At 50.3% G+C, this 17,500-nt stretch overlaps 1 protein-coding gene across 2 annotated transcripts in view; it reads right to left on the reverse strand.

Annotated features, from left to right (window-relative positions):
* LOC123750198 (homeobox protein OTX2) overlaps positions 1–17,500 on the reverse strand; it is a 223,601-nt gene that overhangs the window by 26,959 nt on the left and 179,142 nt on the right. For both annotated transcript variants that reach the window (XM_069335057.1, XM_069335058.1), the window contains one exon: positions 16,614–16,931. In XM_069335057.1, the coding sequence (XP_069191158.1) occupies positions 16,614–16,725 (112 nt within the window). In that variant the 5' untranslated portion in view covers positions 16,726–16,931. The remainder of the gene's footprint in view (positions 1–16,613; positions 16,932–17,500) is intronic.

Below are 17,500 nucleotides of genomic sequence, written 5' to 3' on the forward strand. Positions count from 1 at the left end.
CGTCCCCGGCTCCCGTCCCCGGCTCCCGTCCCCGGCTCCCGTCCCTGGCGAGTGGGGAAGCCGTACCCAGAAGGTGTTGGGGAAGCCTTAGAGGCTCCGTCTTGAAGGGCGAGTAGGTGGAGGAAGGAGGGTCCTGGGTCTCTTGTTTACACGGCTTAATCCCTCATGCATCACACAGTTTGTGTGTGTGTGTGTACTCACCTATTTGTGCTTGCAGGATCGAGCATCGACTCTTGGATCCCGCATTTCTAGCCATTGGTTGTTTACAGCAATGACTCCTGTCCCATTTCCCTATCATATCTAGTTTTAAAGTTATGAATAGAGTTTGCTTCCTCAACCTGCTCCTTAAGTGCTTTCCATTTTTCCACTACTCTCACGCTAAAAGAATACTTCCTAACATCTCTGTGACTCATCTGAGTTTCCAGCTTCCACCCATGTACACTCGTTCTGTTATTATTATGTGTGAACATTTCGTCTATGTCCACTTTGTCAATTCCCTTAAGTATTTTATATGTTCCTATCATATCCCCTCTCTCCCTTCTTTTTTCTAGTGTCGTAAGGTTCAGTTCTTTCAGGCGCTCTTCATATCCCATCCCTCGTAACTCTGGGACAAGCCTCGTCACAAACTTCTGAACCTTTTCCAGTTTCCTTATGTGTTTCTTCAGATGGGGACTCCATGATGGTGGGGCATACTCTAAGACTGGTCTCACGTAGGCAGTGTACAGCGCCCTAAAAGCTTCCTCATTTAGGTTTCTGAATGAAGTTCTCACTTTCGTCAGTGTAGAGTACGCTGCTGTCGTTATCCTATTTATATGTGCTTCAGGAGTTAGGTTAGGTGTTACGTCCACTCCCAGGTCTCTTTCTCGAATCGTTACAGGTAGGCAGTTCCCTTTCATTGTGTACTGTCTCTTTGGCCACCTATCACCTGATCCCATTTCCATAACTTTACATTTACTCGTGTTGAACTCCAGTACCCATTTCTCTGACCATGTCTCTTGGAGGTTCTCTCTCATGGTCCTCTTGGAAGTTCCTACAATCCTCATCTGTCACAACTCTTATTAATTTTGCGTCATCCGCGAACATCGACATGTAGGATTCCACTCTTGTAAACATATCATTTACGTAAATTAGAAAGAGGATTGGTCCCAGCACCGATCCTTGAGGTACTCCACTCGTTACTGTTCGCCAGTCCGACTTCTCGCCCCTTACCATTACTCTCTGGCTCCTTCCTGTTAGGTAATTCCTCACCCATGCTAGGGCCTTTCCGCTTACTCCTGCCTGCCTCTCAAGTTTGTATAGCAGTCTTATGTGCGGTATTGCATCAAAGGCCTTCTGGCAGTCTAGAAATATGCTGTCCGCCCAGCCTTCTCTGTCCTGCCTTATCCTTGTTATTTTATCATAGAATTCCAAAAGGTTTGTTAGGCAATGATTTCCCTTTCCAGAACCCATGTTGATGTTTGTTTACAAACCTAATGTTCTCCAGGTGTGCAACAAGTCTTAGCCTAATTATTCTTTCAAGTATTTTGCAGGAGATGCTTGTCAGTGATACGGGTCACGCACACACACTGTGTGTGTGTGTGTGTGTGTGTGTGTGTGTGTGTGTGTGTGTGTGTGTGTGTGTGTGTGTGTGTGTGTGTGTGAGTGTGTGTGTGTGTGAGTGTGCGTGTGCGTGTGTGTGTGCGTGTGTGTGTGTGTGCGTGTGTGTGTGTGTGTGAGTGTGAGTGTGAGTGTGAGTGTGAGTGTGAGTGTGCGCGTGTGTGTGTGTGTGTGCGTGTGCGTGTGCGTGTGCGTGTGCGTGTGCGTGTGTGTGTGCGTGTGTGTGTGTGTGTGGTTATCTTGAGATGACGTTCTATGTAGGAGGAGAGGTTGCTCTGAGAGTTCTCTGTGCACTTCGGCTTGGTTATGCCCAGCAACGGTAGTGTGGAAGACCACAGTCTATCGAGGGCCGCCTTCAGAAGGGCGTGAGAGAGAGAGAGAGGGGGTGTATATACATACATGGGCTCACCCATCCGGTTACTGGCCACATCCATCGCTGCTTACCGAGAGTGGCTGAGCGCTTCCGTTATCCCGCGAAGTGTGGCCCCCGCCAAGTGTGGCCCCCCCGCCAAGTGTGGCCCCCCCGCCAAGTGTGGCCCCCCCGCCAAGTGTGGCCCCCCCGCCAAGTGTGGCCCCCCCGCCAAGTGTGGCCCCCCCGCCAAGTGTGGCCCCCCGCCAATAGGGCTGTAGATTGTGATTTAGTCATCACAATCCCCCTCGTGTTTATTGAATACATTTATCGCCCCGCGGGTGCCTGGAATGTGTGTGTGTGTGTGTGTGTGTGTGTGTGTGGTGTGTGTGGTGTGGTGTGTGTGGTGTGGTGTGTGTGTGTGTGTGTGTGTGTGTGTGTGTGTGTGTGTGTGTGTGTGTGTGTGTGTGTGTGTGTGTGGTGTGTGTGGTGTGGTGTGTGTGGTGTGGTGTGTGTGTGTGTGTGTGTGTGTGTGTGTGTGTGTGTGTGTGTGTGTGTGTGTGTGTGTGTGTGTGTACTCACCTAGTTGTACTCACCTAGTTGTGTTTGCGGGGGTTGAGCTCTGGCTCTTTGGTCCCGCCTCTCAACCGTCAATCAACAGGTGTACAGATTCCTGAGCCTATCGGGCTCTGTCATATCTACACTTGAAACTGTGTATGGAGTGAGCCTCCACCACATCACCCCCTAATGCATTCCATTTGTCAACCACTCTGACACTAAAAAAGTTCTTTCTAATATCTCTGTGGCTCATTTGGGCACTCAGTTTCCACCTGTGTCCCCTTGTGCGTGTTCCCCTTGTGTTAAATAGACTGTCTTTATCTACCCTATCAATCCCCTTCAGAATCTTGAATGTGGTGATCATGTCCCCCCTAACTCTTCTGTCTTCCAGCGAAGTGAGGTTTAATTCCCGTAGTCTCTCCTCGTAGCTCATACCTCTCAGCTCGGGTACTAGTCTGGTGGCAAACCTTTGAACCTTTTCCAGTTTAGTCTTATCCTTGACTAGATATGGACTCCATGCTGGGGCTGCATACTCCAGGATTGGCCTGACATATGTGGTATACAAAGTTCTGAATGATTCTTTACACAAGTTTCTGAATGCCGTTCGTATGTTGGCCAGCCTGGCATATGCCGCTGATGTTATCCGCTTGATATGTGCTGCAGGAGACAGGTCTGGCGTGATATCAACCCCCAAGTCTTTTTCCTTCTCTGACTCCTGAAGAATTTCCTCTCCCAGATGATACCTTGTATCTGGCCTCCTGCTCCCTACACCTATCTTCATTACATTACATTTGGTTGGGTTAAACTCTAACAACCATTTGTTCGACCATTCCTTCAGCTTGTCTAGGTCTTCTTGAAGCCTCAAACAGTCCTCTTCTGTTTTAATCCTTCTCATAATTTTAGCATCGTCCGCAAACATTGAGAGAAATGAATCGATACCCTCCGGGAGATCATTTACATATATCAGAAACAAGATAGGACCGAGTACAGAGCCCTGTGGGACTCCACTGGTGACTTCACGCCAATCGGAGGTCTCACCCCTCACCGTAACTCTCTGCTTCCTATCGCTTAGATACTCCCTTATCCACTGGAGCACCTTATCAGCTACACCTGCCTGTCTCTCCAGCTTATGTACCAGCCTCTTATGCGGTACTGTGTCAAAGGCTTTCCGACAATCCAAGAAAATGCAGTCCGCCCAGCCCTCTCTTTCTTGCTTAATCTGTGTCACCTGATCGTAGAATTCTATCAAGCCTGTAAGGCAAGATTTACCCTCCCTGAATCCATGTTGGCGATTTGTCACGAAGTCCCTTCTCTCCAGATGTGTTACCAGGTTTTTTCTCACGATCTTCTCCATCACCTTGCATGGTATACAAGTCAAGGACACTGGCCTGTAGTTCAGTGCCTCTTGTCTGTCGCCCTTTTTGTATATTGGGACCACATTCGCCGTCTTCCATATTTCTGGTAGGTCTCCCGTCTCTAGTGATTTACTATACACTATGGAGAGTGGCAAGCAAAGTGCCTCTGCACACTCTTTCAGTACCCATGGTGAGATCCCATCTGGACCAACCGCCTTTCTAACATCCAGATCCAGCAGGTGTCTCTTGACCTCCTCTCTCGTAATTTCGAACTCCTCCAAGGCCGCCTGGTTTACCTCCCTTTCTCCTAGCACAGTGACCTCACCCTGTTCTATTGTGAAGACCTCCTGGAACCTCTTCCTGAGTTCCTCAGAAAGTTTCTTGTTGCCACGTCCAGCTAAGCTGCTGGACGTGGCAACAAGAAACTTTCTAAGCCAGCATACCAAAGAGCCAACAAGAATGAGAGGAGAAGATGAACCAGCAATGCTTGATTTGATATTTACCCTAAATGAATGGGATATAAGGGAAGTTAAGATGGAAGCGCCCTTGGGAATGAGTGACCACAGTGTATTGAACTTTGAGTACCTGGTAGAGCTAGGACTTATCTCCCCCCAAAAAGAACTAGGAATCAAAAGGCTGGCATACCGAAAGGGGAATTATGAACAGATGAGAAGTTTCCTAAGTGAAATACCTTGGGACACAGACCTCAGAGACAAGTCTGTACAGGGTATGATGGACTATGTTACCCAAAAGTGTCAGGAGGCAGTAAACAGGTTCATCCCGGCCCAAAGGGAAAAATCCGAGAAGCAACAGAAGAATCCATGGTATAATAGGGCATGTATGGAAGCGAAGAAACTGAACAAAAAGGCGTGGAGGAACTTCCGGAATAACAGAACACCAGAAAGCAGGGAGAGATACCAGAGAACCAGGAATGAGTACGTCAGGGTGAGAAGAGAAGCAGAGAAAAATTTTGAAAATGATATAGCAAACAAAGCCAAGACCGAACCAAAGCTACTCCACAGTCACATCAGAAGGAAAACAACAGTGAAAGAACAGGTATTGAAACTTAGAACAGGCGAGGACAGGTATACAGAGAATGACAGAGAGGTGTGTGAGGAACTCAACAAGAGGTTCCAGGAGGTCTTATCTGTGTGTGTGTGTGTGTGTGTGTGTGTGTGTGTGTGTGTGTGTGGTGTGCGCGCGTGTGTGTGTGTGTGTGTGTGTGTGTGTGTGTGTGTGTGTGTGTGTGTGTGTGTGTGTGTGTGTGTGTGTGTGAGTGTGTGTACTGCCTTATCAGCATCTAACCGGTGCCCAACTGAGACCTTACACCTTCCCTAGAACACCACAGTGGAATCTGGAGGCGACCCACCCCCTTCCCTCCCTTTTCCTTCACGTTACATAACCCTTCCACATCATCACCGTAACATTTCATTCACTTGGGCGATTGGGCAAAGACAGAAGGAAGGGGGATAGGAGGGATGCAAAGGAATGGGAGGCCGCTGGAGAAGATGGAAGGGGAAGGGATGGGGATTGAGGGAAGGGAGTAGAAGGGAAGGGAAGGGGACAGGGAGCCTCAATGATGTAAATTAGCGAGAAGCGGTTCACGTAGAGAGGCTCTTGAACCCGGCTCATCCCTTTCTGGCGTTCTTCCACCCCTTCCATCTCCCTCTTCACTCCCCTTCCATATTCCTCTTCAACCCTTCTCTCTCTCTCTCTCTCTCTCTCTCTCTCTCTCTCTCTCTCTCTCTCTCTCTCTCTCTCTCTCTCTCTCTCTCTCTCTCTCTCTCTCCCTCCCTCTCTCTCTCTCTCTCTCCCCCCTCTCTCTCTCTCTCCTCCCCCCTTCACATCATTCTCCCCCTCGCCCCATTTATTCCCTCCCCAGTAACTGGCCGACAAGCCTATTCCCCCCCCCCTAACCTCCCCAGCACACACATACAGTACACAAACAAACAAACAAACACCCGCACGGCTACAAAGTCTCCCCGCTAGTGCAACATTGGAAAATATCAACATATTTGATTTTTTCCCCAGATCAAATGTGTAAACAAAAAATCTAATTTTTTTTTAAGATATCAATATTACTAAATAAGCAACAATGGTTTGAGAAAATACATAGGCGAGACTTGTGTTGTTTAACTTCCAACGATAGATAAGCTGTCAGCAATAGATAACCTGTCAATGGTAGATATCCTACGGCTTTTACACAACTATTGAGATATTTTCAACAGTGGAAGTATACCACGCTCAACAATGCAAGTATACCACGCTCAACAGTGCCCTTCTCATGCGTGAATGAGAAGGGCACCGGGTACTGGGAGTGGCGGGTACTGGGAGTGGCGGGTACTGGGAGTGGCGGGTACTGGGAGTGGCGGGTACTGCGGCGCTCCACCGGGTACTGGGGCGCTCCGTCATGAAATGTTGAGCTTAGGCACTCAGATTTGTTTGTGTAGAATAGCTGGAATGACTTCCTCGGGCGATGAACTGGGTTAAATAATGATCTGTGTCTATTTAATTTGGTGAATGATAAGCAGGATGAGCTGGGGGGCGTGTTGAAGACGGCGCGTGACCAGGAGGCCAGCGTGTCCAGGATGGCCATGACTGGTTTCAATTAAATGAGGCGACAACCCATTTTGTAAGTGTTAGTGAATATGTGAATGGATCCACCAGGCTGGGGATCTACCAGGCAATGGATCCACCAGGCAGGCAATGGATCCACCAGGCAGGCAATGGATCTACCAGGCAGGCAATGGATCCACCAGGCAGGCAATGGATCCACCAGGCAATGGATCCACCAGTCAGTGGATCCACCAGCTTGTGGATCCACCAACTTGTGGAACCACCAGCCAGTGGAACCACTGGGAGGGTCCTTCAAGAGCCCTTAACATGCCACAGTTCTTCATGGGATTACACGAAGGATAGAGTGACACAGGGACCATGTGGATAGACCGAGGAACTCAAGAAATTATTCTTTGCCTCGACTCTTGGGCACAGTCGCCGGAGAGGTGAGTGAGGACCAGAGTGACGCCTCACACACCTGGAGACGCCACTTGTCTTAGACACGCCAAGGACAAGTATTCTGACCTTCAACTCGAGGTTAAACACAGTAAATTGATCTTCGGTGAGGCAATTTGATTCGTTAACGTGTAATAGTGTACAGACAGTGTGGTCGCTCACTAGCAAGAGGAATTATATTATTCATTGTAGAAAAGACCAGTCTTAGCGGAGGAACCTAGCTCCTGGGCTCGGCTCCACAACTCCCCCCCCCCCCCCTTTCCCTCACACGGACTCACCCCGACCACTTGCACTCTCCACTCTGCAAGAGTGGAAAGAGGTAAGGAGGATGAGAGGATGGGGGTGAGGGGCAGGGAAGGGGGATGGGTGAGAGGGGAGGGGGAGGGGAGGGAGGGAGAGGGATGATACTCTCGTGTTTCTTGCGGGGAGAACTCGTTATGATTGCTTGTGCTGCCGTCGACAAAAGACTAGGAGATTGGTGAGGGTATTAGGGCCTAATCTTCTTCCACTGTTTCTATTCTGCTGGTCTAATTAATCGATCAGGCCACGCGAGGCAGCTTATCGGCACGTGGCGGCCGGCTCGTGCACGTTGCTCATTTGTCACCCATCCCCCCCCCCCACCCCCTGCCCCCCCTCCCCCTCACGCCGCGGAAACAATAACCTCGACAACATTTTTCACTTCCTCTCCCTCTCATCTCCGGCCAGTTCATTCAAACAATAAAAAAATATATTTCATTTAATTCTTTTTTCCTCGGCGTGCCCTTGTCGGCATCCCGGCTTAAATGGCGACGGGGATGTAGTGTGTGTGAAGTAATGTGGCTGGAGACGAGGGTCTTGGCGGCCAGGGTGTACAAGAGCCGGATGCCTCGGGTGGCTCTGTGCCACGTGCCGGCCACACCACACTCGCTACCTTCCTCTCATCACAACACACGCTGCTTCTGTCTGGCTCCTTACTCCGCTCCACAACAAATGCCTATTGACTGCCATTTTAGATTTCCGCCACCCGCTCTTTACGCCCACAAAAAAATAAAGCCTATATAAAGAGAGAATGTACGGCACTTATGAGCTGTCTAAAAGGAGATAAAAAATAATATATATTTTTTCCGCCGATGTTAGTGTGCGATCGAACACGACACTTGGATTCACTCGATGCTCATTTGTCACCCGACACCGGAGTTTGGGCGCCATTCTTGGGCGTTGGCGGGAGTCTTGTGCTGAGCGCGGGAGAGGCGCCGCGGCCGGCCCTGGCCCCTGCAGCTGGCCCCACCGCTTTCTCTCTCTTTTTATTTTTTGTCTCTCGTCTTTCTTTCACCCGATTTGAACATCAAACCGACGTCGAATTTGAAGTATTGCGTCCTTCAGCTGGCCATTTAACAGCGCCGGACAGCCTCATGTCAAAGCAACTCAAATTTCCGATCAAATATTAAAGAACGCTGACAACTACGCCGAGGATGTTACCACTCGCCAACTTCATAACTACTACCCAACAAAAACAGCACCGGTATTATTTCATCTTCATTTGCGTTCAGCTTTTTAGAACGCTAGCAATAAGCCCGACAGCTCCGCGTGCCTCAACTAGGCGTTTATGGGCTCCATGAAGCGGCGATGGCCGTTGTTGACAAGGGCTGGATGATGCCTGGGGGACCTCCCGCTCCCCTAGAGAGCGCGCGGCTCTTGATGCGTAGCGACTTTTTTCATATTCCCTTCTGCTAGTGGCAGGAACCGACATTATCGTCGACTCGTGGAACCGACATTGTCGTCGACTCGTGGAACCGACATTGTCGTCGACTCGTGGAACCGACATTGTCGTCGACTCGTGGAACCGACATTGTCGTCGACTCGTGGAACCGACATTGTCGTCGACTCGTGGAACCGACATTGTCGTCGACTCGTGGAACCGACATTGTCGTCGACTCGTGGAACCGACATTGTCGTCGACTCGTGGAACCGACATTGTCGTCGACTCGTGGAACCGACATTGTCGTCGACTCGTGGAACCGACATTGTCGTCGACTCGTGGAACCGACATTGTCGTCGACTCGTGGAACCGACATTGTCGTCGACTCGTGGAACCGACATTGTCGTCGACTCGTGGAACCGACATTGTCGTCGACTCGTGGAACCGACATTGTCGTCGACTCGTACCGGCTCCCTGGTGCCCCTTCTTCAGGAATATTATGAGCTACAGTGAGGTGAAATGGATGAAAGTTTTCAACACGGGGATATAAATAAGGATTTAAATATATCAACACAGAACAATTGGATAGAAATCGGATAAGCTTGGATTCAGGAAGGAACTGGGTAAATACTGGTTTAGACACAGGGAGAGTTGTTGATTTATGTTAGTTATTACCGGTTAACTTGACAGACATGGGTCGATGGACTGTTTCAAGGGCATACTCTATTCCTATATTATATATATACATATATATATATATATATATATATATATATATATATATATATATATATATATACATATATATATATATATATATATATATGTCTTCAGCATTTCCTTAATTGTTATGTTCCGTGCAGACCAGCGTATACATTAGTACACAAAACAACACACACATATCTCTCATTGTACCACTATCATTGTATTGGTGCACCCGTCACTGTATTGTTGCATCAGTCAGTGTATTGTTTTCACCACTCATTGTATTCTTGTAGCACTCGTTGTATTGTTGCATCAATCACTGTATTGCTGTCAGTGTCTCTCCGTCATGACAGCAGGGAATGTCCACATTATACACATTGAATAATGAGGCAAGACGGCTATTGCTCACGACATCACCCGTGAAGGCAGACTTCATTCATTCATTCATTACAAACGCTGCATGATGTTGGGGGGGGGGAGTGGGGGGGGCGGCAAGTTATACACTAGGCTTAGATTGAGGGAGGGGGATAGGCGGAGAGGGCCTGCGTACTCCTTCCTACACATCCCCCCCCCCCTTCCTTTTTTGGAGGTGGGGGGGGGTTGTAGGGAGATACATTGCGTCTCCGTGGACACGGGAGGTGGACACGGGAGGTGGACACGGGCAATGGTTTGGGTACAGTGGTTGATAGTGCCCCGTGTTGCTAATGCTTCCTCTCTAACAGGATTATTGGTTGTTGTTAATCCTTACAACACGTGCGAATGAACTCTCGTAAACTCCCTCTCAACACCTCCCCTCCCCCTCTCCTTCCTGCCCCCCCCCCCTCTCCTTCCTGCTCCTCCCCCCTTTCTCCTCCACCCCCCCTCATTAACACTCCTTTCCACCCCCCTCTCTCCCCCTCCTTCCTGCTCTTGTACAGCCCGTGTTTACCCACACAAGCACAGCCAATTCGCGGCGCGCGTGTGACTCGGAGACTAAGCGACCGCCCGCCAGAAAGACACGAGAGAGCGTCCCATCGTTGCCCCCCTTGTTAAGCCGGCGTAATTAATTGATAAACCGGTAATTGGCGGTGTTACCTGAAGGTCCCCACCTGCTCTGAGCCCCCCTGAGTGCCATTATTTCGACCTTGTGAGGGCTTAGAAGAGAGTGGAGGGGGGGCAAGGGTGGAGAGGGGGAATGGGGGCGTGGGAGGAGGAGAGGGGGGGTTCCGTAGGGAGAAAGGGGTTGGGGGTGCATCTCGTTGTCGCGAGCGTTCCCAACGTCAAGAAACTGGTGTGCTAAAGTGCCCTTATCCTAAACCTTCCAGAGGACCTAAAACAGAAAACGGGATAGTATGTTAATTTCGCGAGCCTAGTCGTACATTTTCTAGTACGACGATTTTTTATCTTTTCTCCACTCAACTCTCCCTCCCCCCCCCCCACCAATGCCAGCTTCTAAACCCAGTTGGGGGGGGGGGGGAAGGTCGGTCTGTCTCTCTCTCTCTCTCTCTCTCTCTCTCTCTCTCTCTCTCTCTCTCTCTCTCTCGACTCTGGGTAGTCGTGACAGTCCTCAGACTATCCTCCAAAGCGTGACAACTGAGGCAGTAGTGTAGAGATGACGCCAGAATGAGGGAGTATGAGGGGGACGCCAGAGTGAGGGAATATGAGGGGGACGCCAGAGTGAGGGAGTATGAGGGGGACGCGAGAGTGAGGGAGTATGAGGGGGACGCCAGAGTGAGGGAGTATGAGGGGGACGCCAGAGTGAGGGAATATGAGGGGGACGCCAGAGTGAGGGAGTATGAGGGGCACGCCAGAATGAGGGAGTATGAGGGGGACGCCAGATTGAGGGAGTATGAGGGGGACGCCAGAGTGAGGGAGTATGAGGGGGACGCCAGAGTGAGGGAGTATGAGGGGCACGCCAGAGTGAGGGAGTATGAGGGGGACGCCAGAGTGAGGGAGTATGAGGGGCACGCCAGAGTGAGGGAGTATGAGGGGGACGCCAGAGTGAGGGAGTATGAGGGGGACGCCAGAGTGAGGGAGTATGAAGGGGACGCCAGAGTGAGGGAGTATGAGGGGCACGCCAGAGTGAGGGAGTATGAGGGGGACGCCAGAGTGAGGGAGTATGAGGGGGACGCCAGAGTAAGGGAGTATGAGGGGCACGCCAGAGTGAGGGAGTATGAGGGGGACGCCAGAGTGAGGGAGTATGAGGGGGACGCCAGAGTGAGGGAGTATGAAGGGGACGCCAGAGTGAGGGAGTATGAGGGGCACGCCAGAGTGAGGGAGTATGAGGGACACGCCAGAGTGAGGGAGTATGAGGGCCACGCCAGAGTGAGGGAGTATGAGGGGGACGCCAGAGTGAGGGAGTATGAGGGGCACGCCAGAGGGAGTATGAGGGACACGCCAGAGTGAGGGAGTATGAGGGACACGCCAGAGTGAGGGAGTATGAGGGACACGCCAGAGTGAGGGAGTATGAGGGATACGCCAGAGTGAGGGAGTATGAGGGGCACGCCAGAGTGAGGGAGTATGAGGGGCACGCCAGAGTGAGGGAGTATGAGGGGCACGCCAGAGTGAGGGAGTATGAGGGGCACGCCAGAGTGAGGGAGTATGAGGGGGGGTAAGACTCACTCTCCCCCCTCCCCCCCTTTATCTCTATATGTATTGATTTAATTTATTAGTCAATCCCCCTTTTTTTTTCCTTAGCGTCCTTATGGCGTTGGCCACATGCTGCCGCTGCATACGGGGACACCATTCTCACGTACGTGACGTGTAATATAACGAAGGAATTCGTGATTATCAAGATTCCAATGAATGTGATTATCTCACACCTGTTGAAGTGTGTGACATCCAGAGCCACACACACACACACACACACACACACACACACACACACACACACACACACACACACACACAGCACAGTGGAAGCAAATACTATTCATACTTTTAAAACTAGGTATGATAGGGAAATGGGACAGGAGTCATTGCTGTAAACAACCGATAGCTAGAAAGGCGGGATCCAAGAGTCAATGCTCGATCCTGCAAGCACATATAGGTGAGTATAGGTGAGTACACACACACACACACACACACACACACACACACACACACACACACACACACACACACACACACACACACACACATCTTTGAGGCCTGAGAGCCAATCTCCTCGTCATCTCAAGAGGCTGAGAGACACATCTTAATCACCTCTCGTCTTCCTTAATTAAGGACATTCGGGTAATTATAGCCGAGGGCCGTATCGTCTAAGGCTCGGCGACTCACAATCGGGGGATCCCGGGTTCGAGTTCCCCCGCGGGTACAGAAGTGGTTGGGCACGTTTTCTTTCACCTAATATACCTGTTCACCTGGTAGTATAATTATGCTCCAGGGGTTATTCAACTGTTTGGGGGGGGGGGGGGGGAGTTGCATCCTGGGGATGGTTCGATCCTCAGAGGAAGGGAGGGGGGGGAAGGGGCTCGATATAAGCCTGAAGATATATATACACAGGCTTCGTGTCCCCGACAACTGGAAATATTCTTATCTTCTTCCTCCTGGATCTGCTATTCTGCTGCTGGGAATGACGCCGCTGCTAGGAGAGCTGCTAGGAGACCTGCTAGGAGACCTGCTAGGAGACCTGCTAGGAGACCTGCTAGGAGACCTGCTAGGAGACCTGCTAGGAGACCTCCTAGGAGACCTCCTAGGAGACCTCCTAGGAGACCTGTTAGGACATCCCTATTCAATGGTTGAGAGTAAACTAATGTGTAGCTGTTTGGTGGGTCTGAGCTCAGGTGGGTGATGGGTGAGCTAGGAGGTGGTGGATGAGGGAGTGGGTGGTGGATGAGGTGCTCACCTAGTTGTGCTTGCGGGGGTTGAGCTTCGGCTCTTTGGTCCCGCCTCTCAACTGTCAATCAACAGGTGTACAGGTTCCTGAGCCTACTGGGCTCTATCATATCTACATTTGAAACTGTGTATGGAGTCAGCCTCCACCACATCACTGCCTAATGCATTCCACTTGTTAACTACTCTGACACTGAAAAAAATTCTTTCTAATGTTTCTGTTGCTCATTTGGGTACTCAGTTTCCAACCTGTGTCCCCTTGTTCGTGTTCCACCAAATTCTAAATAGTTTGTCTTGTCCTCTGTCAATTCCTCTGGGAATTGTGTAGGTGGTGATCAGGTCTCCCCCTTACTCTTCTGTCTTCCAGGGGCGTGAGGTTCAGCTACTGTAGCCATTCCTCGTAACTCATACCTCTCAGTTCTGGGACTAGTCTGGTGGCACACCTCTGAATCTTTTCTAACTTTGTCTTGTGCTTAACTAAGTATGGACTCCAGGCTGGAGATGCATACTCCAGGATTGGTCTGACATATGTGGTATACAGGGTCCTGAACGATTCCTTACACAGGTTTCGAAAGGCAGTTTTCAATAGATGTAGTTTGAGAGAGAGAGAGAGAGAGAGAGAGAGAGAGAGAGAGAGAGAGAGAGAGAGAGAGAGAGAGAGAGAGAGAGAGAGAAAATAGAATTTACAGTAGTATGGAAAGAGGGGAAGCGAGAAGTGTGATGGATGCAGGGATTAAGGGGAGTGAAGGGGAAGAGTTAAGGGGAGTGAGGGGAGGAGTTAAGGTGGGAGTGTTAAGGGAGAGAGGGTAAGAGTCAAGGGTAAATAAGGTAAGATGAGTTAAGGGGAGGGAGAGAAAACGGCAGGAAAGGTACAGGGAAAGAGAAACAACAGAAAGGGAACCAGGAAATAAGAATGAGAGGAAGGGGGAGGGGAGGAAGGAAAGGGAGGGAGGAAGCGCCGTTGGAAGAGACCCTAAAAAGATCAAGGAGAGAGAGAGAGAGAGAGAGAGAGAGAGAGAGAGAGAGAGAGAGAGAGAGAGAGAGAGAGAGAGAGAGAGAGAGAGAGAGAGAGAGAGAGAGAGAGAGAGAGAGAGGAGATGGAAAGATGGATGGACAGATAGATGGAAGGATAGACGAATAGTTTCATTCACCTGGGCTCTAGGAGACTCGAACTTAGAGCCCCAACGTGTAACAGCTGTTGAGGTGACTTAAGTATAGACTTAGGATGGTGCCTGACTTACGACATAGTCACAGGGAGGTGACTGAGTGGCATACATCTGAACCTTCTCTAACTCTGTCTCGTGTTTAACTAGGTATGGCCTCCAGGCTGGAGCTGCATACTCCAGGATTGGTCTGACATACGTGGTATACAAGGTCCTGAAGGAGTCCTTACAGAAGTTTCTAAAGGCAGTTCTTTTGTTGGCCAGTCTAGCATATGCCGCTGATGATATCCTTTTGATGTGGGCCTCTGGAGACAGGTTCGGTGTGATATCAACCCCCAGATTTTTCTCTCTATTTGACTCTTGCAGGATTTCACCTCCCAGATGGTACCTTGTGTTCCTGCTCCTTTCGCCTAATTCCATTACTTTACACTTTCCTGAGTTGAACTTTAGCAGCCATTTTCTAGACCATTCCTCCAGTTTGTGCAGGTCATCCGGTTAATCCAGAGTGTGTACGCGTGTGTGCGTGTACTTACCTAATTGCACTTACCTAATTGTGCTTTTGGATACTAGAAAGAAAAAATTCTTTTTAATGTTTCTATGGGAGCCGGTCGGCCGAGCGGACAGCACGCTGTACTTGTGTTCCTGTGGTCCTGGGTTCGATCCCAGGCGCCGGCGAGAAACAATGGGTAGAGTTTCTTTCATCCTATGCCCCTGTTACCTAGCAGTAAAATAGGTACCTGGGTGTTAGTCAGCTGACACGGGCTGCTTCCTGGGGGTGGAGGCCTGGTCGAGGACCGGGCCGCGGGGACACTAAAAAAAAAAAAGCCCCGAAATCATCTCAAGATAACCTCAAGAAGATGGCTCATTTGGGCACTCAATTTCCACCTGTGTCCCCTAGTGCGTGTGTCCCTATAGGGTAGACAACTATCAATTCCTTTAAGAATCTTGAATGTGGTGATCACGTCTAGCCTAACTCTCCTGTCTTCCAGCGACGTGAGGTTTAATTCCCGTAGTCTCTCCTCATAGTTCATGCCCCTCAGTTCGGGCACTAGTCTGGTGGCAAACTTCTGAACCTTCTCCAATTTAATGTTATGCTTGACTAGATATGGACTCCATGCTGGAGCTGCATACTCCAGGATTGGTCTGACATACGTGGTATACAAAATTCTGAATGATTCCTTATACAAGTTTCTAAAGGCCGTTCTTATGTTGGCCAACCTGGCATATGCCGCTGATGTTATCCTCTTGATATGGGCTTCAGGGGACAGGTCTGGCGTGATATCAACCCCCAGGTCTTTCTCTCGGACTCTTGAATTTCATCCCCCAAATACCTTGTATCTGGCCTCCTGCTTCCTACACCTATCTTTATTACATTACATTTGCTTGGGTTAAACTTTAACAACCATTTGTTGGACCATTCCTTCAGTTCGTCCAGGTCTTCTTGAAGCTTCAAGCAGTCCTCCTCTGTCTTAATAATTCTCATAATTTTATCGTCGTCAGCAAACATCGAGAGGAATGAGTCTATACTCTCAGGGAGATCAATTAGATATATCAGAAACAGGATAGGACCAAGTACAGAGCCGTGTGGGACTCCAATGACTTCACGCCAATCTGAGGTGTCACCCCTGACTAACTCTCTGCTTCCTATTGCTTAGGTACTCCCTTATCCACTGGAGCACCTTACCAGCTACTCATGCCTGTTTCTCGAGCTTATGTACCAGCCTCTTATGGGGGACTGTGTCAAAGGCTCTCCGACAGTGTGTGTGTGTCACCAGTGAAGAAGACAGGCCAGGCATTAGTCTCTGACAGACACATCACACCGACCATCACCGGAGACGCCTCTGTGCTGGGACCTAGTCAGGTGTGCATAGTCAGGTGTGCACAGCGGCCACCCAACCTACTAGGAAGTGGCACCATGTGACACCTGAGTGCCACTCGTGCCTCACTCTCCCCCTCCCCCCACCCTACCATTCTTCCCACACACACACACACACACACACACACACACACACTGTGGATTAAACCAAAGCTCGGACACATATATATACACCGTATTCCTGTTGTGGGGGTGGTGGTGGTTGCCAGTAGGTGGGGGCGGGGGAGGAGGATGTATATGGGATAGGTGCATTGGGGGGGGGTAGAGGGGGGGGGGTGGAAGACAAGAGAATTATCAGCGGAAAGCACCAAGTCATTACGACTATATAGCACTTGGAAGGGGTTAGGATAAGGATTTGGGATTAGAGAATAGGGGGAAAAAAAGGAAATGGTGCCCAACCACTTGTGGACGTGTCGGGGGATTGAACACCGACCTGCATGAAGGGAGACCGTTGCTCTACCGTCCAGCCCAAGTGGTTGAGAGGGCAAGAGAGAGTAAGAGTACGTACCGTAGAGGTACTCGCTGGGGGCCGGGTAGCCCATGCTGGGGTGTAAGGAGTCCATGCCGGCCATGGTGAGCCCGATACCATTCATGGAGTACGGGGAGGACTTGAGGTACATGCCTGCGGAGCCCCCGGCTCCGCAGGCGCCCCCGAAGCCCGGGAACGCCAGCCTGGCGCCTTCACGCCCGCGCCTGCAGGAGGAGACTCACGCCCACGCCCGCAAGTCTTCTCCGCTGGGTGACCGCTGGCGGAGGAGGGAAGGAGGGGGGCTGTTGTGGGTGTCCTCCGGCAGCGGGTGACGGCGGGTGCTGACGCTGGCCGCCCCTGGAGGGAAGGAGAGAGAGAGTTATTAACGCAGGTCCAACCATCACACTCCTAATGTGATTTACACTAATTTTTGTCCTTAATAGGTCGCATTTCTAACGGATTATAGTTTTATTCCGTTAAAAAAATGCGATGCATCAACTGAGGGGACGGGTTGAATAGCGGCAGTTGGGCCCTTAGCGCTTAACAACCACCCCCGCTGCCGCGGGCTTCGTAAGAGTAAGTGCCGTCACAGCTCTACTTTTGTGCACTTAAACGAACACAATTTTGTGCGTTTCTGTAAGTGTTCGGAGGTGAAGTCTAAGTAAGGGTCTCCAAGCCGGGACTCTCAGGCGGGGAGGAGGGGGGGGGGGTTAGTCCACGGGGTAGGGGGAGGCCCCGGGGGGGGGGTGCAGGGGAGGAAGGGGTGGCGAATTTCATTCATAATATCAAAAGTAAATATAGAGTGAAAGGTGGATCTGGGCTGAATTGCATTAGACAACCGACAACACAGAGAGGTGAGTACAAATAGGTAATTACATAACTAGACACACACACACACACACACACACGTGTGTGTGTGTGTGTGT

The sequence above is a fragment of the Procambarus clarkii genome, chromosome 32, assembly GCF_040958095.1.
Source record: "Procambarus clarkii isolate CNS0578487 chromosome 32, FALCON_Pclarkii_2.0, whole genome shotgun sequence".
NCBI classification, from domain to species: domain Eukaryota; kingdom Metazoa; phylum Arthropoda; class Malacostraca; order Decapoda; family Cambaridae; genus Procambarus; species Procambarus clarkii.